At 43.0% G+C, this 22,149-nt stretch overlaps 1 protein-coding gene across 2 annotated transcripts in view; it reads left to right on the top strand.

Moving 5' to 3' along the window:
• The window catches only part of LOC119177185 (deubiquitinase OTUD6B), a 58,366-nt gene that overhangs the window by 31,039 nt on the left and 5,178 nt on the right, over positions 1-22,149 (top strand). For both annotated transcript variants that reach the window (XM_037428593.2, XM_075878192.1), the window contains 5 exons: positions 2,153-2,172; positions 4,881-4,926; positions 9,962-10,070; positions 13,829-13,890; positions 15,518-15,624. In XM_037428593.2, coding sequence (XP_037284490.2) covers positions 2,153-2,172; positions 4,881-4,926; positions 9,962-10,070; positions 13,829-13,890; positions 15,518-15,624 — 344 coding nt within the window. The remainder of the gene's footprint in view (positions 1-2,152; positions 2,173-4,880; positions 4,927-9,961; positions 10,071-13,828; positions 13,891-15,517; positions 15,625-22,149) is intronic.

Genomic DNA, 22,149 nt, shown 5'->3' on the forward strand with positions numbered 1-22,149 from the left:
AACCCAGAGGTCATAGGTTTGGTTCCCGTTGACATTTTTTTTTTTTTGTCTTCTGATCATGCATATTTTTCGACGTCATTTCCATGACGTAAGTACGTTACTTGAAGTCTTGGTGGGCCCCTGGATAAAACACTTTCGTGTTAAACACAAGTTCAAGGACTGCCAAGGCTTACAGTAACAAAGTTACACCCAACACTCTACTTTTGTTCAACACTATCCAGTACACTCGAACCTCGTTATAATGTAACGGGATATAACTAAATAATGAATATAACGAAGTAAATGAAATTTCCTTTGAAAGCTCCATTGAGAACCATGCATTTTAAACCTCGTTGTAATGAAGTAATATTGACTAGTAAATGTATATAATGAACTAAATTAGTCTGTCAAGTAGTCTATAAAAAAAACCGACCGTAGTATGTTAAGTATATCGTTTTCTGTGGAGTTTGATGCTCGTTCGGCGCGGCTCTTTCAATACTCACGGGCCGACCTTACAGCTACGCCCCACGCAGCCGAGAGAGCCGTTCTCTTCACACAGCCAGCGGAGAGTATTGAGGAAGCGCTCAGCGGGTCACATGACCGAGAAGCGATGCGGCGGTGCAAAGCGATTTCCCTCTCACGACGGCAACGACTGCGTCTCATGCTGCTACCATGGCTGCTACCCTCTGCACCGAGAAAGCAGGACTCTCCACGGCAGCTTTCTTTTTTAAAGATGATAGTCTTTCTTGGGGACCTTCGACGCAAAAACTTTGGTCTGTCTGTTTGTACGTTTGTCTGTTTGTCCATCGTTACCGCGAACTGGGTACTCTAAACAGCCCCAGTCAAAACCCCGAACGGCCGACCCCATCCACAGCGACCACCAATGTTGCTCAAGAATCAGCGTTCATACGTGTGCGATTGTCAGTTAAAAAGCAATTGCGCATATCTGAGGCATCATAACAACACGTGTATATTCTGCATACTAGAAAAGGCATACATAAGTAATACTAATTACAGTAGTGCTTATCACGCTGCGCTGACCATCCAACGCTTGCACGGAAAGGCGAGTGTTTCCAAAGCTTTGCTAAAACAAGACGGTGGTGGCCCCTACCCGTCGCCTTGCGTTCTACACCTTATCACCTCTGAGGCGGGTGTGCACACCTGTCTCAGAGCCACGCGCTTTGTTTTTGAAAAAAATGCCAGATGGCAGTCATGTCTCACGTGGGACATGACTTGATGCGCTCGTTCGCCTCTGCTGCACGCTCGAGGCCCTCTAACGAAGCGCCTCAAGAATACCATTCACCGATCTTCTTGAGCAGAACATCAAATAAATGTTTCGTTCACTCTCTCCACAGGCAAGACTATCGTCTTTCGACGACATTTGCAGATTAAATGCAGATATGGGGCCAATTTTTTTTTCCTCTCTTTCTGCACGCGCCCTTGAAAGAAGGGCCTCTACGTGCAGAGACGGGAAAGAGAGAAGCGTGCATGGAGGAAGGAATAATATGGAAGCGTGGCACAGGCGCGTCACAGATCGGTATTTGAGAGAGAGCAAACAATCCACCACAGTCTTTTCTTGCCTTTTCTTCTTTTGCTTCTTTGCGCGCAGCGTTGAGAGGTGCCGCCGCGGGATTGAGCATGGTGCTGAGAGCATTTTCGGAGCGCGGTATGTTCGAATTAACCGTCGCAAGTGCTTGTGCGTTCGAATTACAGGGCGCTTTCACCCATTGGAATACACATAGCTTTGACGGGACCTCAGTGTGAGTTCGAATTACCTGAATGTTCGAGTTAATGAGATTCGACTGAATTTATTTTCCGTGCCTCGCGTTGTCGTGCAACGGCACATGGGGCCACGAGGCGGTTTCCTTGTTTGCATCACCCATCTGAGCATACATTGTCACAAACGTTATAATCGATATAACAAAATAATGGATATAACAAAATAACTATGACTCCCCTTCAACTTTGTTATAACGAGGTTTGAGTGTATTTGTTCTAAGCCTGTATTCATAACATGCTATTAGTGAGATGCCTTGGTTTCTTCGTTGTGTCTTATTTGTTGTGTAAAGGTTTAACTGTGCTAAGCTTTAAAGTTTTGGTTTCATGAAGTTGAATAGTTCAAGTTGTTTCGTATTATGTTAACACTAGTTTGTTTGCTTCTTTTTCTTTTTAGATTCCTTCTGATGGAAACTGGTAAGACTTCGTATTCAGCACTGAAAACTAATTGGTTCAGAAATTCACAAGCCTCCAAATATTGGTATCTCAAATGTCTTTAACATAAGCTGTAATAATGGCAGCAGTGCTCATTCTATGTAGTTGCACTTCCTGTCACTCACCAGAGCAAATAATGCCATGTGTGAATTTAACAATGGTCACTTCAACAGTCGAAGTTTCAGTTGTGCCACTTCAAACCAATGTGTAAGACATGGACTGCAGAAACATTACGGAGCATGTTTGGAGTCGGGGATCAGGAATTTGGTGACTAGTCCTTCACTTTTAGTTAAGATCTAAGACTGCAGTATGCAATTTCTTTAGCTTAAGGCGGAAGCATAAGGCAATTCAGGGCTTGTCAACTAAAAACAATGAGCTTCATCACTCAAGATGAGGGGTGGGGTTTATACAAAAAGCTAGTGGAGCTAGGCAAGTTCCCATGTTATCATGTGACAAAAGTCTACTGAAATTCGAGAACTATTCCAGTGATGGAAGTGTTGTGCAGATTATGCCAAACTGTACTGATACGAAAACTCTGATATATATAGTGCACCAAACAACTGCTTTTCAAGCTTTTTGTGCCACAACTGTCTCAAGGCTCACACAGATTTGCAATCTTCATTTTAATATTACAGGCTGGGTGAATATGAACTGTAATAGTTCTGAAACTGGTACTCTGGAATGTTGCCAAAGTGGATAAGCCAAGCCAATTTCAGCTACTGTGCTAATGGTGTGCACTGGGAGTGTAGCTTTATGGAACCTGTAGAAGTGCTACTATGCCTGACTTCTTGTGGATCAAATTGCAGTGATTGAGTTTGCAGTGTCAGCGAACCACACTAAGGGCTGGTTCTGATTCTGTAGGCCTATTCTTAAACAACAATGGCTCTTTGTATGTGTCATCATGCCACGGGCACCTGTAGATTTGTAGATGCAGACAGGAATGGTATGGTATGGTAAACTTCATTTAGGTCCTACAGATCAACGCTTAGGTTGACGCACATTTTATGAACCTCGGCCTGTATCTATGTCTTATTTTTTGCCTAATGTTTGGCAATACCTAACTGTTCCCCATTCATTTTCTTGCTTTGATGATGCTTCGTGATGTATATAACATACTGATGCATCTTACTGTGCATGCAGTTTTGTGCCCTGCACATGACAGCATAGGCTTTGGATGTTCCTTCATGACTCATCAGTAGCTCCTGCAAGCATGTGCTTCATGTTTTATATCTCATGTGCATAACTAGAATTTTTTTAAAGCATGATTGCGGTGATGCACCTTCGTGAGAAAGCACTGTTAGATTGCACGCTTGTTTGCTTTATTCATGACATTTGGTGGTTTCCATGCAGCACAAGTCAATGCAAGAGGTTCGTCATGTCATGTCTTCTGTGATGTCTTCTGTTCTGCCTCTGCTAATACTGCTGAGTTGTACCGACTAAGACGTCAAGCTGTCCATTTTAGTTTAATTATTTTTTATGCTACTAGAGCAGATTTATTTGACTGTAGGATTAGTTTCACTAGTATTTTGCTAATGTTTTGTCATCTTAAAGTAATTTGACTTTAAAAGTTCATGTGCTAGGTTACTGTGGTAGCAGATCATACTTCACTCTGCTAACTTAACTTATGAGAAAAAAAAGGAATTCTGAAAATCTCTTGTTTGTTTTAATGTCCTCTCCGTGGTTTTAAGGAAATTTGGTCAGTGCATTGTGCTATCAATAATGAATGTAAATGCTTTGAAAGGCTGTTCTCTCTGTCATAACCCCATGCACATTTTGTCATCTTGCATGCAAGCAATGAGCTTCTACTCCAAATAATGCTTTCCTTGCTGTGAATGAAAACCTTTCCTGCTTCAATGGAATAAATGTCTGCTCCCAGCTGCTATTTTCCCTGCTCCAAAAGCTGCTTCGAAACATGAAAAGCCACTTCCATCACTGGCACCCTCACCAGAACAGCAATTAGCTCCATGGAACTGTATTTGGATTCTACATCTCACACAAATCTTGTAGGAGCCAGCTGACAGAAGACAACGGTAATTGGAAATTGCTGGGAGATGCTGTTGTTTTGCTACGGATATAAAATATGATGATGGTGATGAAGCAAGCTGTCAATTTAAAAGTAACACTAGGCCTCCTTTTATTTTAAAGGATATTGGCTTGTCAGTGACTTACTGTAAGATGCTTAATTCCAGGCATGGCACATGCTGGCAGTTTGGCATGGCTAGGTACAGCTGAAGCAATCCAGCACCATCACATGTGGAAATATCCCAGTGCGTAATTGAAGAAAAAAGTTGGGAATGACATTTGTGCTTTCTTGTGTGTTTTTTTTTTGTTTTTAGCTTGTTTTTGTGCTTTGATACCATAGCCATATTTTAGCTTTGCGGTTTTTTTTTTTTTTTTGCACTCTAGTGTGCTTCAGGCTACAGTTGAGCTTTAACCAATAGCCCCAAGGCATCCAGTAGTGGTATCTTGAGGATGCTAGTAGACATACCACTATTTAAAGATATATGTCTATCATCGATGTTTGTGAGCTGCTGTTACACTTTCTTCAATTGTGGTGATATTCATTAAGCTTATAAAATGAAATTATGCTCTTTCCCGATACCTATAGCTGATTGTACCTCCCAAATTGTTTTTTTTTTCTTGAATATTTTTATTTATATTGCCTTAATAATATTTGCTAAACTTTTTAGCATGTACAAAGCCATGGAACATCAGCTTGGACTTTTTGGTGTCTTGGTAAGTCCTTTGTACTACCTTATTTGGATCATTTAATGGTGCAATATGAGTATTTGAAAATGGCTGTGAGCATGTGTTTTCTCTTTTAGCCACTTCATGGCACAGTTGAGCACCAAGGTGCTTAGTCCCCCCTTTCTAGATATTGTATATTTATTGCAATGTGTGCAAAATTATTGGCAAGCCGAGATGATTGGTTGCTTCATGTGTGCTCTCATGCTTCATGTGCAGTGCGGGAGGGCTTGTTATCTCAAAGCAGCATGTTCTCTGACCTCTCTCTGTGCTCTTAATCATGACAGCATTGTGGTGGCGAATGTTCACTGCTATTGAATGAGATCTGTTCATGTTAACCGCTGCATGCATTAGCACTATGCATGTTACTTAAAGTAGTAAATAAATGTTTGCCGCACTCTATACAGCCAGTAATCTTCCAAACCTTAATTTGCGCTGTTGTCTGATACATTGCTATTTCTATCAATATTTTTACTCTCAGGTGAAACTGCGACCTTTTCTCTAGTCGTTGCACTGGGCAATTAGTCAAAAGTGAGGTGCAGCACTGGCTTCTAGCCCATGGGTCAGCAAAAAAAAAAAACAGGAACCTAATCAGACCCAATCAAGAAATATATTATGTCCTTATGGCTCATTCGAACTTGGCTCACCGAAATTTCTCTCAACCGGACTCACTTGTACCCGTACTTCCTACAAATTTTCTGAGCTGGTCTCACTTGGACTAGCTCACCACTCACTCGGACGCCGACTCACGGCTCAATCCGAGTCTGAGCAAGTTAAGTCATAAGTTTGTTAGCGTATAATTAGCTTTTTCAACCTTGGTGTTAATGCTCTTTAACAATGCCTCACATTATGGGTGCTAAATTTAATCGACTTACCAGTCATTACAATAGAGTGAGGGAATTTTATTGAAAGAAAACACTTACACGAAATATTCTTTAGAACTTCCCTTGTAAGGTTTTATAGAGAAGAGAAAAGCCAAGGTGCCCCTCCACCCACCTGGTGTAACATATGCCTTCGATCAGTCAATGCTGAGCTGGCATACAAATGATAGTGCATTGAAGTACGTTTGAGTAGATGTGAGTATAGACGTCAGCCAAGAAATGCTAAAGTTTAGTAGAAATGACTATAGCTTAGCGAAAAAAAAAAATATAGCTCACTCAGACCCATTCAAGAAACACATTTCCCACTTAGGGCCCACTTGGACTTGAACTCGTCAAAATTTTCGTCAACCAGACTCAGAATCACTTGCAAAAATGTTGCTCACCTGGACTTGCTCAGATTCAGATTTACAGCTCGATCTGAGCCTGAGTGAGTCTACTCACGAGTGAGTTTACCGACCAATTTTCTAGCCCAGCACACACCTACACATATTGTTTGGCTGGTCACTACTATCACTTAATCACTTAATCAAACCTTAAAGATATTGAACAGATTGCACTTTTTTGCCATGGTAAAAGTATCTGCGTTTTGTGAAATAAATTACAAGGCACACAGAGTTTCTACATTGAAGATGGGTGTTAACTGCTACATTGAAAAAACTTTTGCTATGTATAAGTGTCTGTCTTTATGGGCATTAATTACTATTGCACAGAAACTTTTGCCAAGTATAAAGCGACCTGAAAAGGAAATGAATCTGCCCATTTGTAATCTTGACTGCTTCAACAAGAATAGCAGCGTGTCGATTTCTAGATACTGCAGTGAAATATTCAGCGTATATTTAATAACGCCTGTGTGAAGTCTGAGAGTTGTTGTACTATTAAAATGATAATGCATCAGTGCCAGCCATCATAAGTATTAGTGAGGTGACGTTATGCAAAAACATTCGAAATATTAAGTGTATCACTAACCTTAGCTTACGAAAGGGAAAGAAGACAACCACCCATTTGTACCACGAAGCCACAAAAAAATCCGTATTTTCTCAGAAATCAAAGCCTTTTAATTGCCGAAACATTCGTTCTGGTTTTTTTAAACCCTTTAATGTGATCCAGGAGCTCTGCAAAAGCTTTATTGTGCGTGTGCTCACATGTGTATTTGTGCGTGTGCGTGCACATCTCGATTAGACGACTGTTTGGCTAAAGATTTTATGTAATCTTGCTCATATATTTGTCAATTTGTGGCATAAACCAGCCCGTACACCTTGTCTATTGTTTTAAGTGGGCGTGTTCAATATAAAATTAAATTATAGTTGTGGCTCTTGGGCATTTATGTACTGTGTGTGTGTTACTCTTATTTTTGTCCTCTTAAGACTGCTTTTTATTTGTCATACAACTAGTCTAGCTACATGTATTGCGATTCCAAAAGCCCGCATCATTTTACTATTAGACATAGGTAAACAAACGCTCAACCTTTTCCTTATATGTAGAGTGAGCTCTCAGTCTCGTGATTACATAATATGATGTGGGCCAGAGATCTCAACGTGCAGGCTGCATGCCTTTCACTAGTGGCCCTACTTCCACATGAATGTCTTCATCCCATATATGAAAAAAAAAATAGTCTTAATAAGTAAGTTAATAAGCTACACCGACACGGCTGGTCTCAAGATTTTTTTGAGAGGCACCCCATGTGGTCACCATGCATTGAAACAGAGCCGTGGAACAATAACTACATTTCAGAATTTATATCCAGAATTCTGTCATTCTGGAGATTGGTATACAGTGAAACTCGACTTTACGAAGTGATGACCACGCGCAAATTATTTCACTAAATAAGGAGGTTGGTAACAATTAAGAGTTTTCTTGTCATTCAAAATCTAAAATTGTGTCCCGTCGCGGGAGTCTAGTGGCCAAGGTACTAGACTGCGAGGCGCGATCCCGCGACGCAAATCCTGGCTGCAGCGGCTGAATTTTCAACGGAGGCGGAAATGGTGTAGGCCCGTGTGCGCAGATTTGGTTGCACGTTAAAGAACCCCAGGTGGTTAAAATTTCCGGAGCTCTCCACTAAGGCGTCTTTCATAATCATATGGTGATTTCAGGACGTTAAACCCCACATATCAATCATCAATCAATCAAATTGAAATCTAAAATTGTAACGTAGCAGGGCCTAAAAGCTACCACGAAATTGTGCCACCAACCCATGTTTGTGTGTGTAAAAAGTCTGTGAGAACGGCCCCAGGGTGGCCTCTACATGGAGCCTTTCATTTCGCCCAGACCCAGGGGCACCATGTCTTGGTGTGATGGAGTCGCCAGATGGATAGTCACATAAAGCTGTGACAGGCTACTAGTATGTGAAGACATGGAGAAAGAATGTGGTGATTGTGTGAGTAGGCCAAGCTAGAAAGTTGCAAAGATTGATCAATGCTTTCTGATGCATGATCCAAAAAACAACAAATACAACCACTGCCTTTACCACCAGCTGTTAGGTAAGAGCACAGTAGACTACAGAGTACATTGTTCCATGCATGGGTGCAACATTTATACTCGTCAAAATATATGTGTTGCATCAGAAGGAACGATTGGGCGAATTGGTTCACTTCCAACTACAGTGCTCACTCGCAACTAAACTTTATTCCAAAAAGAAGCAGAATAAATAACATCTGAGAAAGCAAAGACAAGAAACAACCATCACGCAAGCCCAAAGTGACAAACTCTACAACAGGCTATGTGGCTGATGAAAGGTGCAAGCTATCTGTAAGATATAGAACTTCTGCTCCTGATAGTGTTAGAGAAGGCTGGCTGATACAATTGTCACCTTCCAGTGGCGTATAAAAAGCTTCAATGATTTCTCGTGACTATTGGTTTTTGTGGCAATGCAAGATTTCCATCTTATCAAAATGAAAATTACAACCACTTTTTTCACAATGAATAACCAAATGGGAACCTGTGCCATTTTTTACATTACGTGCATGCTCCTGGATTCTTATATTGACGCACAGACTACTCTGCCCAATGTTAATCTTGTTGCAAGAACATGGAATCTTATAAACTGCATTGGTTCGACACTAAATAAATTTACTCTTGTGTTTTATCTGGCGTTTTAGGGGCGAAGCTCCTTAAGGCGGGGGTCTGTCCATTCCTTGTATGTATGTAGTAGTACGAAGCCACCGGTGGCACATACCTGCTCTAGAGCGGGCTGATGGATGCTTCGCCATACTCATCATCGTTTACTCCGTGGATATGCTGCGATTTTTTTCCTTGTATCATAATTTTCTCAGTTTAATTTTCTTTGCACAGCTGGACATACTTGCTGCAACTTGTGGCCAACGTTGGAAACAACATTAGCTTTTTATCTATAATACCCACATTTTTAAGCTCGTGCGACAACCTATGCACATAAGGAATCAAGGCTAAATTATTTTTAGTTGTGGAGCGATTAACTTCGGTTTCCTTCTGCCCAGCCTTTACTTTCTTTGTCACTTTTTCGCAAGCCCTCGTGGTGACCCATTCAGGGTATCCTGCTTCTTTAAGTCTTGAAACCTGCTTTGGGAAGCTTTGTTCCATTTTGTGGTAACAGGTTTTGAACAATGAAGACTGAATGTATGCAATACTAATGCCACTTTTTACAACTGCATGGTATCTGTCGCTGCTGATAAGAACAACAACAAAAAAGTGTGTGTGTGCCTTACAAAACATGATGAAGCCTGCGAAAACCGCACACTGTTTCAGTTTTTCAACTTTTACCAGCTGTACAATTGGCATTGCCTTCATCGACTGGACATTCATACCACCAATGAAGAGAACCGAACTCAGATTGAAAAATTCTATTTTAAAAATATCTACACACTCTTCAGAGAAAGGGCTGCCCGGTTTAGACACTTCAGATGGTATGATTTTTACTGCGACACAAAACAGAAAAGCAGTGAAGGACGATAGACAGTTCCTTTAAACCTTATTCACTATCTCGGCCCTTATGGGACTGAATTTAAGGACTGCGGCCCACTAGCTGAGTTTGAGAGCCCTGTTGTAGGCATCAAGGTATGAATTTTTAGGCATTGAAAACTTCCCCCTCCATTGATTAATTCATTTTGTTCATGTTCTGAGGAGCTAGTAAGAATATCTGTTAAGAATTTTTCTTTGAACCATGCTTTTAGAAATCCATGAATGAATTACGGCAAGAAACTGCAAAGTACATGTTGTCTCACTCTGAAGAGTTTCTTCCTTTCCTGACAAGCAGAAAGAGTGGCGACATGATGACTGCAGGTAAGCGATAAAGAAATGTGCATGATCGTGAAGATGTTTATAGCCGCTGGTTTCCACATTTAAAATGAATGGGTGTGGCAGTTTCTTCCGGACATCTTTGCTACAATTTTCTGAGAGAATAAGTATTGCAGGTAGAATGAAGTATTAGAGTGCAGGGAATGGCCATTAACAGTGCTACATGCCAGGTAGGGCTCATTTTGCCAGGTGGCATATAATAGTGGCCTATGGTGGGTGTGAAGTGCTTAAACACTAAATTCTCCAGCAGAGTAGGGTGGCAATAAAGAAATGGACTTTTGAAATTCTGGGAGTTACTGGAAGCCTGTTGCATCATTCTCGCCAGCCTTAACGAAAACCAACTAATTATGAAAGCAAAAAATTCATGTCTGAACTTTTATGCACTTGGATTGCAGCACTCTAGAGCACGGCATCAGCAAAGGAAGCACACATGTTCACAGACAAGTGAATAGTGAAGTTGAATTTGGCTACCGTACTGTAATATAAATTGTAGCTGTGGATGCATTGCATCTTCAGGACAGTACTATTGACCAAGCCTCTGTGGCTTACAAGATCAGTTGAAGACTACGTTTCAATATTAGTCCCTCCTTCACTCCTTTGAAACTTGCATGCATACAACTAAGGTTCATATCAGCAGTATATTACATCTCTAGAATGAAATACAGCTAATAATTTGGGCTGTTGAATATTTGTGGCCTCGGGGAGAAAAAGGTGGTTGGGTGGAGTGCACAGGTGCAGTTTGTACTTTCAAGAATGGTGGGTTGGGCTAGTTGGCTATTGATATTAAGAGTGTGCAGTGCCATGAAAGGGAACTAAGAAAGATGACACACTGTGCAAAGTCTGTCCTTAGAACTGTGCTTCGTTTTAATTACAGTTTATTCATTTTTTCTGGGAGCCCATGACATAGCCTAGAACCTTTGAATGAAAGGAGGTAGCCCAAGCAACCTCACCTTCTCCACATAATATTTATGTGCATATTTTGGTTAGCTTGCAGATATCTACTTCAGCTCATCTTATGCTGAGTCCTGCAAAATTTTGCAAATGGGACAGTATCACAAAAACTTGTCCCTCAAAATTATTGTGCCTTAAAATCATCTGCTTCTCATGTCAAAGACACCATACATCTCTGTCATCATCATTGCCCTTGAATAAACTTGAACTTATTTCTGCATCGTATGGCACAGTCGCTTATATTTATGAACTAAATGTCTCCAAAATTTGCTGAAGAGTGTTTCCTGTATTGATGCACTGTTTACCTTGCCAGGGCATGAAATTTTCAAATGTATTGATTTCATCAGTGCATAGCATCAGTGAGATTACTTGTTTTCATTGGTGAACATTATCGACCCAGTATTCAGAAAGATTATTAACTTACTTCAGTTGACCTGCCAGCTGCTATTCCTGCATTAGCATAATGCAGAAATTAATAGTGCAATCAAGATAAAGGTAAAAGTTATTAACCCTTCAATTCATGGCAACTTCCTATACTTAAGCAGAGTGGAGCCATTTGAGTTCACAACAGTCAGCTTGCCCCCAGGTGTGTCATAATCCATATAACTCGATGCTTCCAAACCAAACCCTGTAATTCATGTAAGTTCTAAGGTGATTGTTGGAGCTTTTAGAAAGTTCTGACATAATTACACATAAACTGGCTGCTGCTATCCGTTGTTACCTAAGTGCTTAACGTCACTTTGTTTTCAAAACTAGTTTGTTCAAAAAAAATATGCAGCACTCGCATTATAAAATTGACAAACCCTGACATCATGTAAGTATAATGCAAAAATTTCTCGTATCTGTAAAAAAAAATGTGCATAGTGTTTTTGAATAAGCCTCTGGCATTTGAAATAATTGCTTTAGTGACTTTTCTGTGCCTACCCTTTCAAGTGCCCCTTGGGTGATGGCGTAGTGAAATCACTTGAGGCTTTTTATGTGTAGTCCTAGTACTACTCAGTAAAGATAGTTTGTATGTTTGTATCACTGTGCAGATCAAACTCATTAGCATGCACCATGATGGTAATATTGTTTGGAGTATAAGTCGAGGCCACTTATAATGAACCTGAGCGGGACTCGGCATCCGTTCGCTGTACCCCGAAGTTCGTAGTAAATGAAACACAGCTTCAGAAAAGTTGCAAGTTAATACTCAATTTTTTTTTTCCAAAAAAGTCCCTGATGCATGCGTTTTGAATAGCAGAAGCAATAAATATGGTTTCTAGTTTATTTAAAGCGCCAGCATGCTCTTCACTGAGAGGCCCGTGGCATAATTAAGCTGCCTGAGGCTATTAATGCACGCCTGTGGCCACTGGCTCCAAAGCTTCGTTGTCCTCTTCATACAATTCTTTCAAATCGCTCTTGCCGTGCACTCTATTGAAAATTCCTTCATCCGTGCACGATTCCGCAAAGTTGACATCATTATCGGCTGTTATGAAATCGGCAAGGTTCTGTTTGGTGTTGCTTAAGTTGGTTGCCAGACTTAGGGGTATTTGCTCCTGCAGTTCCGGCTTTCTTGTATGGCTACGGTGTAATCCGTTGTGTCTGTGCAGTCGTTTTATTTAGCGGCCCATGTGTGTTGCAGATGTGTGGCCCCCTTTGGCATTATATTTGGCATTATTACTGTGGTGGCAGTGTGAAAACACAGGGCCCGTCTGTTGATTCGCGGTGTTCAGAGCAAGGTTTTTAGATACTCTGAGTAGCGGGGGAACAAAGGACTGAGGGGGTGCGTAACAAAAAACGGTCGGGAAGAGCGACAACTAGAGGAATGCGGAACCAGGGTTAATGTTTAACGATAAGAATGTATGAGCATCTCGTCAATGGCTTATCGGTGGTTAAAAGTGGTTTCCCGAGAAGTCGCCCTAGCGTCGACTTCGTTCACTGTAACCGTTTGGCAATGCTCAGAGATGTTCGCTGTAAGTGCGATTTTGTGCCATTTAGATAATGTATATTTCCACGGTTATGCGAGTATCATTCGTTTTAGGTGGGGTTGTTATATGTGGGCTCGACTGTACCTCCCAAGTTTTTTATTTATTTATTTGTAAAGTATTGTGGACAAAAAGTCCAAGCAGGCTGACCAAAATGCACAACAAATAATTTTTTACAAAATATTTTTGGTTGTAAGATGGAGGGTTACACCTTAAAAAAAAAGAGCAATTTAACAACTTAGCCATAATACATACAATTCTAATGAAGTGATAAAAGAACAACAGTATTTTCACAAATGGTAATGGGTATTGTGGGAATGCTTCCATCAGTGGGAATGCTTCCAAAAAGAAGTAGCGAAAAGTGTCAGTCCTTGCAAAAATTGGCGTTAGGGAATGAGGATAGTGGTGCCCAGTGGGTCTGTTTAACAAGGGAAAACGTATGCTGCGGTGTCTAAGGATAGCCTACGGTTAACGTTGTTGGAAAGAAACTTCTAGGTAACTTTTTTTTTTCAGAGCTTGTAATAATATAATATTTATTATAGTTAGTAGGGCAGTGTGGGAGTCAGTTGACTTAAATTTACTAAAAATAAATTGTACTGCTTTCCTTTGCTGGGTTTGTTAATTCTTGTCACACTTGTTGCTGTGTTTTCTGGATGCTAGGTTAATCTATCAACAGATAACCTAGTGATTGTAGTGATTTAGGCTTATTTGTTGTGCTATGGTTAGTTTCTGTAGTCATGCAGCTGTGAATTGTTATTTAAAGCGCTTTAACAACATTTATTTCATGTATTTACTTATCTAATTCTTATTTTTCTTTTTCATATGCAGAAGAATATGAAGATTACTGTTTAGAGGTTTCAAGCACGACAGCATGGGGTGGCCAAGTTGAGGTACAAGTGTTTTACTTTCAATGAGCTTGTGGTGTGTAGGCTGCAGCACACACTGGTGCAATAAATGTTTCTAAATATGCTGAACAAAAGTAGTCTTAAATCAGCATTGTCAGCCTGACTACGCCTGCTGTAGAGCACAGGCCTTACCCATATTTCTCCAATGAACCATTTCTGTGTTAGCCATGGCTGCATTATCCTTTCAAACTTTTAAATATTGTCTGCCCACACAACTTTTAGCCACTTTCTGCAACACTTTCCTTCTCTTGCAATCCATTCTGTTACCCTTAATGACCTTTGGTTATCTTGCTTCATCATTATATGTACTGCCCATGCTGATTTCTTCTTAATTTCAACATGTATGCTATTAATGTGTGTGTGTCTTCTAAACCTTTTGTCTCCTAATGCTACACCTATCATTTTCCGTTCTATAGCTTGCTGCATTGTCGTAAAATTAGGTTCAACTGCTTGTGTAAGCCTCAGTGTTTTTGCCTCATTGGTAAATACTGGTTAGATGCAGCTGTTATGTGCTTTTCTTTTAAAGGACCTATAAATTATCCAGAGGTCAAAATTCATTAGTGGTTGGGAAATCGTCCACGAGTGTATGGTGAATGCGAAGCCGTGAGAATTTTTCAAAACGGTGCAGTAATAGTGGAATTAGACGTGTTTGATTATCGAAACCGCGATGATCACTCCTTTCGCTCTCTCCTGCGCTCCCCTCCGCTGTTATCCTCTCGCCAAGCGCCCCTCTCAAACCCCTCCCAATCTAGCATGGCATATGTCATCGCTGACGTGCTGTTTGAAACACCGGCTACTTCCGGTTGCCACGACTCCGGCCGTCGACTCCGTCAGTTGTGTTGTGGCTGCGTGCTTGTTGGCGAACAGTGGCTGCCATAATCGTGCTGGTATGGACCCTGCGTTGTGTGCACGCCTTCACAGGATCATTAACGCAATGGACCTGTACGGGTACACGCCGTGCCCCATATGTGTTGCACGCACGCGGGCAACATGACAAACAACAAGCAGCATAGACAGCTGCTTGCAGACTAACCACAAGTCGTAGGCTCTTGCTCGACCAATCACAGCATATTTGGCTCGGCGTGTCAGAGACGTGGAACGGCTCATCATGCGGAGGCCCGAAAGGCCTGGAAAGAAGGAGGGATTAATTTCTGGAATTCATGGCGCGCCAGTGGCTCGTAGCACTGCTACATGTTGAGTCGATGATCGCGACGGCATTCTGCACACGATGCATGCGTTTACTTGAAATGTTTTAAAAAATATCCGAGGTGGTTTACGAGCCTTTTAAGGAAGGTGAGAGTATTCGTCAAATGCACTCCACTCCATTCTTATTCTTGTAGTAACTTCAGTCTCGTGGTCCATATCAGCAGTCACTATTTGCCACATGTAGATCTATTCTCTTAGCAAATTATAAAAAATGTTGTAATTTGTTATAGTAGTATTGTTCAGGCTGTACTAAAAAAAACAATGTGGAACTACTGTACATTATTTCCCTCTTTAGTTTTCAAGACTGGCGCAAGATTTGTGTTACACCCAGTCACTGGCCAATGCAATAGTCGCAGCAAAACTCAACTGCTTAACTCTGCTTCTCACAAGGTTTTCTTTCATGCAGCTCAAGGCTCTCTCCCATGCTTGTAAGGTGCCCATAACAATAGTTCAAGCTACTGGACCTTCCATTGAAATAGGAACAGAATATAATTCTAAGCCTATCCTTCTAAGGTAAGCAACTTACTGACACTGCGCCACATTAGGTAGTTGTGCATTACTTTGGAATAAACTGAGCCTGGGTAAATGGACTGTGAAACTTCAGTCGTACTTACATGAGATAAACTGACCAGTTTGCTTGTTTTATGTGCTCTTTCTTTACCTCTTTTACTTTGAATGCATGAAGCCACAGGAATTAAGGCACAGAGCCTTTTTCCAATTAGGAAAATGGGGGCTAGCAAAGCGTGGTGTGTGCTCTTTTTTTTCCCTTCATCGATTTGTGCAATGCTCCCGCCAAACTTTTGCCATGCTCTATGTCGAGAATCGGATCTTCTCCACGTGCTTAGTAACGCAACGCTCCTATTGCAAGAGGCAATGGCAACAGTCATGCGTGGAATGCTGAAAGGCAAAAATGAAATGAGGCAACGTGAAATGACAAGTGACCTCGATAAAAGATGAGATTTCCATATTAAAAACCGCTCATCTTCAACAAGCCCACAATCAAAAGAGCATCAGATATTGAAAAATGACACATATAAATACACGTGACTGGCACAGCTTCGAGAGCCTATTGGGGCACATCAAATTTCTGTACACTCTCCAGTGCCTGATTTTTCACGATTTATACTGCTGCCACCAAAATCTGTAACTCATAAGAGTTTTGCTCAAAAGGACATGTGTAAGAAATGAGTAGTTGTGCCTTTCCACCCTTGTTTTATGCTTCAGTACATGCAGGACGAATGAAGAGGAGGGAAAATGTGTCCACAAAAATTTTCTAATAAAGTTCGTATAGTAGCAACCATTTATTGAATCTTATTTGTTTGACACAGAACATAGCTGTATCTTATTCTCTTCTGCATTTATATAGCACTGTATGTAGTATAATGCACATGTGTGCAGATTGGAAAAAAATCCGAGTTACCTGTGCAGTAGACTTATAAAAGAGAGCTCAGTAGGTTGCCTAATGAAAAAGACAGTCAACTGACTATGGTTCATGATATTTTTTCTTCATAGGGGCACTAAAAAAAAGCCTGACTACAGGTTCTGTCAATCCTAATCAGAGTAGGTCTGCTAATAAAAAGAAATTATTTATCCCATCGGTACATATTAAAATTCTTCGAAATAGTTCCCGAGGACATCAATACAGTGCTTCCAACGCAACTCGCGCGATGCAACGGCCTCCTGAAAGTTGGCTGCCAAGACCTCTATCAGAGACTCTGTGACAGCCAGTTGCATGGTGGGAGCACCATTGAAATACAGGCTTCTTTTGAGGTTTGGAACAAGAAGTCTTCTGGGCTCATACCTGTGCTGATGCGACCTTGGTACAGCCATAGTGAAAAAACAAAAAGTTGCTGCATGCTTTACATAGGTTGCCTCAGCTATCTGTAGCAGAGTAAAAAATATGCCGCTGCACTCTATGATGATGTGACTATATGGATATTGCTCGCTATGCCTGGAGTATTTCACACAATTTTTGTGTTCTTCTTAACTGCCTAACTAGGCATGTTTAATTAATTCACTTTTGGAGGAACAAAGCTAGGGGAAAAATTCCAATGAGATTTTAAGACGTTTGATTAGACAGTTTTCAACTTTCTATTGATTAAGTGTTCATATTATGCAGCTTAATATAGATGTTCAAGAAATATAAAAAATGGCACATGGCATGCCCGCTTGCAGGCCTATGTGCACAGTGATTGCAGTGACTCTTACCATTCACGAAGAAATTACCATAGTAAATGACCAGGTGTGCTGTCTCGACAGGACAGCAACGATGCTGCTGGCTGTACGACGACATGAGTTTCGCTAGCGGCAACACAAGAGATAACCACTGTGCCTGCTTATCGTTGTCATCAACCGCTGTGAGGGAAGCATATTATTTGTATGTGAAACTGTTGTAACTGAAGTGTAACCCTTATCAGTTTTTGGCTCGGTTATAGCCAAAGCTTCTATCTCTTGTACCACTTACCTTGTTTCCCTTTCCCTCTTTACTTTGAGTCTTTATATTGCAACGTACACTGAAAATAAACGCCCATTCTACCAGCTTGTCAGCTTGTGTCTACTTCGCTTGCGCCAACGCGCAGGGACCGACGAACGATGTAACAGTGGCGACGAAGAACCGGAAAGAAAAACCCTGGATTCAAGCAGGACGTCAGCTACGACGATGGCGCACCAGCAACTGCCGAACTTGATTGATTGATATGTGGGGTTTAACGTCCCAAAACCACTATATGATTATGAGAGACGCCGTAGTGGAGGGCTCCGGAAATTTTGACCACCTGGGGTTCTTTAACGTGCACCCAAATCTGAGCACACGGGCCTACAACATTTCCGCCTCCATTGGAAATGCAGCCGCCGCAGCCGGGATATGAACCCGCGACCTTCGTGTCAGCAGCCGAGTACCTTAGCCACTAGACCACCACGGCGGGGCAACTGCCGAACTTCGACGACGAGAAAGACAACTGGAAGGCGTATGTCATCAAGGCAGAAGCATACTTTGAGGCAACAGGGGTGACAGAGTCAGCCAAGAAACGGGCGTTGTTGGTGGCAGCCTTAAGTACTCGCACTGTCCAGATACTATAAAAAAAAATAGCGCCCAAGAAGCCTAATTTTTTAGAGTATGAGGACGTCGTGAAAGCCTTGGACGAGTTCTTTGATCCCAAGCGCCATGAGATTGCAGAAAGTTTCCGCTTTTTCAACCGCTGCCAGCTGGACGGTGAGTCTGTTCAAGAATTCATTACTGAGATTCGCCGAATCGTGGACAACTGCAATTTTGATACCATGCTCGACCGAATGCTGCGGGATAGAATAGTGTGCGGCATCAAATCGAGTGCGCTGCAAAAGCAGATGCTGACAAAGAAAGATCTGACGTTAGAGGACGCCGAAACAATGGCCCTCGCAGCTGAAGCGGCAGAGAATGATGCCCGTAAAATGGCCGGCGAAGCATCAGCTGTGCTCAGAATCAAGGCGCAGTCCTCCACGAGCAAAGAAATACTCGCTGAATGCGGGCGTTGTGGCAGTGTCAGACATAACAGTAATGCCTGCCGTTGGAATAACGCGCGTTGTTATCGTTGCGGTGGATGCGGTCATCTAGCTCGAAAATGCCAGAATGATCAAACCGCAAAGTCTCGAACTCAACAAGCACCCTCGGAAACACGCGGCCGAGTCCTGGCTGTTAACGAAGGGGAAACAGATGAAGGCGTTGATGATAGCCTGCACATTTGGACGCTAAGATCGATGCGGGAGGAAACCGTGAAGCCACCAATACGGCGCAACTTCACGTGGGAAGGTGTTGACGTACCAGTGCTTATTGACACTGGTTCACCGGTCTGCGTCGTGTCACATCAGGTTTTTGAGCAGCACAAGAACGCTTGGCCTCCACTGAAGCCATCACGCATAAAGCTGTCATGCTATTTGGGAATATTGCCAGTCCTTGGAGAGATCCTGTTGCCGGTATCGTACGTCGGTTCAACCATGAAATGCCCTTTGGTAGTGCTAGATTGCTGCGGTCCAAGTTTATGTGGTCGAGACCTAATTTTTCTTCTGACTGACGCAGGCTCCCCTGTTCTCAGCCTCTCAGCTGAGCCGCCGACTGCACAGCCGTCTACCAACACACAGGTCCTTTCGGATGTAATCTCCAAGTTTGCAGACGTCTTCAGCTCGGAACTAGGCCTCATCAAAGGACCTGCGGCGCACCTTCGGCTGAAGGAGGGAGTCACAACCAAGTTCTGTAAGGCCCGCCCTATTCCTTTCGCACTACGCGACAAAGTTTCTGAAGAGCTTGATAGGCTGGTGGCACTAGGCGTTTTGTCACCGGTGCCACATTCCGAATGGGCTACGCCCATTGTACCAGTGCTTAAGAAGAACGGCACCGTTAGGATTTGTGGCGACTTTAAGGTCACCTTAAATGCGGCATGTGAGCTGGAGCAATACCCATTGCCAGTAATCAATGACATGCTCGTGTCCTTAAACGGCGGCAAGCATTTCAGTATACTAGATCTAAGGGATGCATATAACCAAATTCCGCTGGATGACGAATCGCGCCAGTTGTGCATAATTAACACGCACAAAGGTCTTTTCTGCTACAACAGATTACCTTTCGGCATTGCCTCTGCGCCAGCCATTTTTCAACATAGGATGGAAACTGTTCTGCAGGGCTTATCGGGCGCGCAAGATTATCTGGACGATGTCTTGGTGTCCGAAAAAGCAGGAAGTGACGACGTGCTCAAAGTCGTTCTGCAACGTTTCCGGGAGAGTGGTGTTAAACTACGCCTTAATAAATGCAAATTTCCGCAGGCGTCTGTTACCTATCTTGGCCATCGAATCGATCAGCAAGGGCTGCACCCAATAGAAGAAAATATCGAAGCAATCGTTGATGCTCCCAGCCCGAAAAATGTAGCCGAGCTTCGTTCGTTTCTTGGCATGATCAGTTTCTACTCAAAATTTTTGCCGAACATATCGTCTCTGCTCTTTCCATTGTATCGGCTACTGGGAAAAAACAGACATTGGGACTGGACAGAAGAACAGCAAACCGCATTTGACAAAGCAAAACGGTGTTTGCTGCAGGCACGGGTGTTAGTGCACTACGACCTTTCACAGCCACTGAAACTAGAGTGCGACGCATCGCAAAGAGGCATCGGCGCAGTGCTTTTTCACACAAAAGGGAACAGGAACGAGCCTATTGGGTTCCATTCGAGAACATTGTCGAAAGCAGAACAAAATTATTCACAACTCGAACGAGAAGCGTTAGCCCTGGTATTTGGAGTAATGAAGTTCCGTGATTATCTTCTAGGCCGAGAATTCATACTCGTCACAGACCACCAGTCGCTCCTGGGCCTGCTGAGATCGGATCAACCAACTCCACCGCTGGCAGCTGCCAGCGCTGGGCGCTGTATTGGGGCGGATTCCGCTACAAGCTGCAGTACTCTCCAGGCAAGCAGCTCCTGAACGCGAACGCCCTCAGTAGGTTGCCACGAGAAACTTCTGAGCCAACCGCGGACGGCGAGCCACTTACATTTTGGCCCTGGCATCCGTACAGGAGAGTGCAGTCTCAACAGCGGAATTGCAGGCGCTAATCGCCAGTGACCCAGTGCTGGCCAAGGTTGTGCAGTACACAAGGAATGGGTGGCCTACAAGTGCTAAAGCACTAGAACGAAGATTACTCCCTTTTTTTGACCGCAGACTCGAGCTTTCGCTGGCCCACCGTTTGCTCTATTGGGGCCGTAGGGTTGTCATTCCAGACAGCGCGCAGCATAGAATGTTGCACTTGCTCCACGAAATGCATCAAGGATCATCGGCGATGAAGGCAATCGCTCGGTCGGCTTTCTGGTGGCCTGGAATGGACAACGACATCGAACAAATGTCGGCGAGGTGCACAAGCTGTATTCAAAATCGACCAATGCCGGCATCTGCCCCGCCAGTTAGCTGGCCGACATGCCAGGAAAGCTGGTCAAGAGTACATGTAGATTTCGCGGGGCCAATAAATGGAAGCATGATCCTTGTTCTTGTATATCCTCACAGCAAATGGATCGAGGCCGTACCAGTGAAGCAGACGACCACAGCTTCGACTATAACTTGCCTGCGCAGCTTGTTCAGCAGGTTCGGCATTCCGCGCACCCTTGTTTCAGATAATGGAACGCAATTCACAAGTCAAGATTTTGCCGATTTCATGAATAAGAACAACATAACTCACTTGCGCACGGCTGCGTTTCATCCCCAGTCCAATGGCCTTGCAGAGAGAGCTGTTCGAACCGTGAAAAATAGGCTGAAGAAGATTAACCAGGGGCCGATTAGAAGATTGCCTTTGCAGACTACTCTTCAATTACCGGAGAACACCCCTCGCATCGGGCAAGTCTCCTTCGGAGCTTCTCCTGGGCTACCAAATTCGATCTCGTCTGGACACGTGCTTTCCTCCCTTGATTGCAGGAAGATCAGGTGAATCAGATGAGTGGACCCTGGCACCGGACACGAATGTTTACATCCGCAACTTTGGCAAGGGTGAAAAGTGAAAGACCGGTACGGTAAAGTCAGCCGACGGAGCAAGGATGGTGACAGTCGAGACGCCAGAGGGCCTTGTTTGGAGACATGTGGATCAAGTTCACACAAGGAAAGACTCTGTTGAACCCCACCATGACAGGGAAGGGGAAAGTATGCCTATGGCTGGATCAGGGCCAAACGTAAAGGCGGAACTCCGTGAGCCACCACACCAGCTGCAGTCATCATCCCCAACCCAAGACCAGGAAAAGCAGAAGTCCAGGGAACCTACAGTGACCACAGAACTCCGGCGCTCAACCTGACAGCGGAAACCTGTGCAGCGTCTCCAATATTATTGATGGAGAAGTGTTGTAAGTGAAGTGTAACCCTTATCAGTTTGTGGCTCATTTATAGCCAAAGCTTCTATCTCTTGTTTCACTTACCTTGTTTCCCTTTCCCTCTTTACTTTGAGTCTTTATATTGCAACGTACACTGAAAATAAACGCCCATTCTACCAGCTTGTCAGCTTGTGTCTACTTCGCTTGCGCTAACGCGCAGAGACCGACGAAC

The sequence above is a fragment of the Rhipicephalus microplus genome, chromosome X (assembly GCF_043290135.1).
Source record: "Rhipicephalus microplus isolate Deutch F79 chromosome X, USDA_Rmic, whole genome shotgun sequence".
NCBI lineage: Eukaryota > Metazoa > Arthropoda > Arachnida > Ixodida > Ixodidae > Rhipicephalus > Rhipicephalus microplus.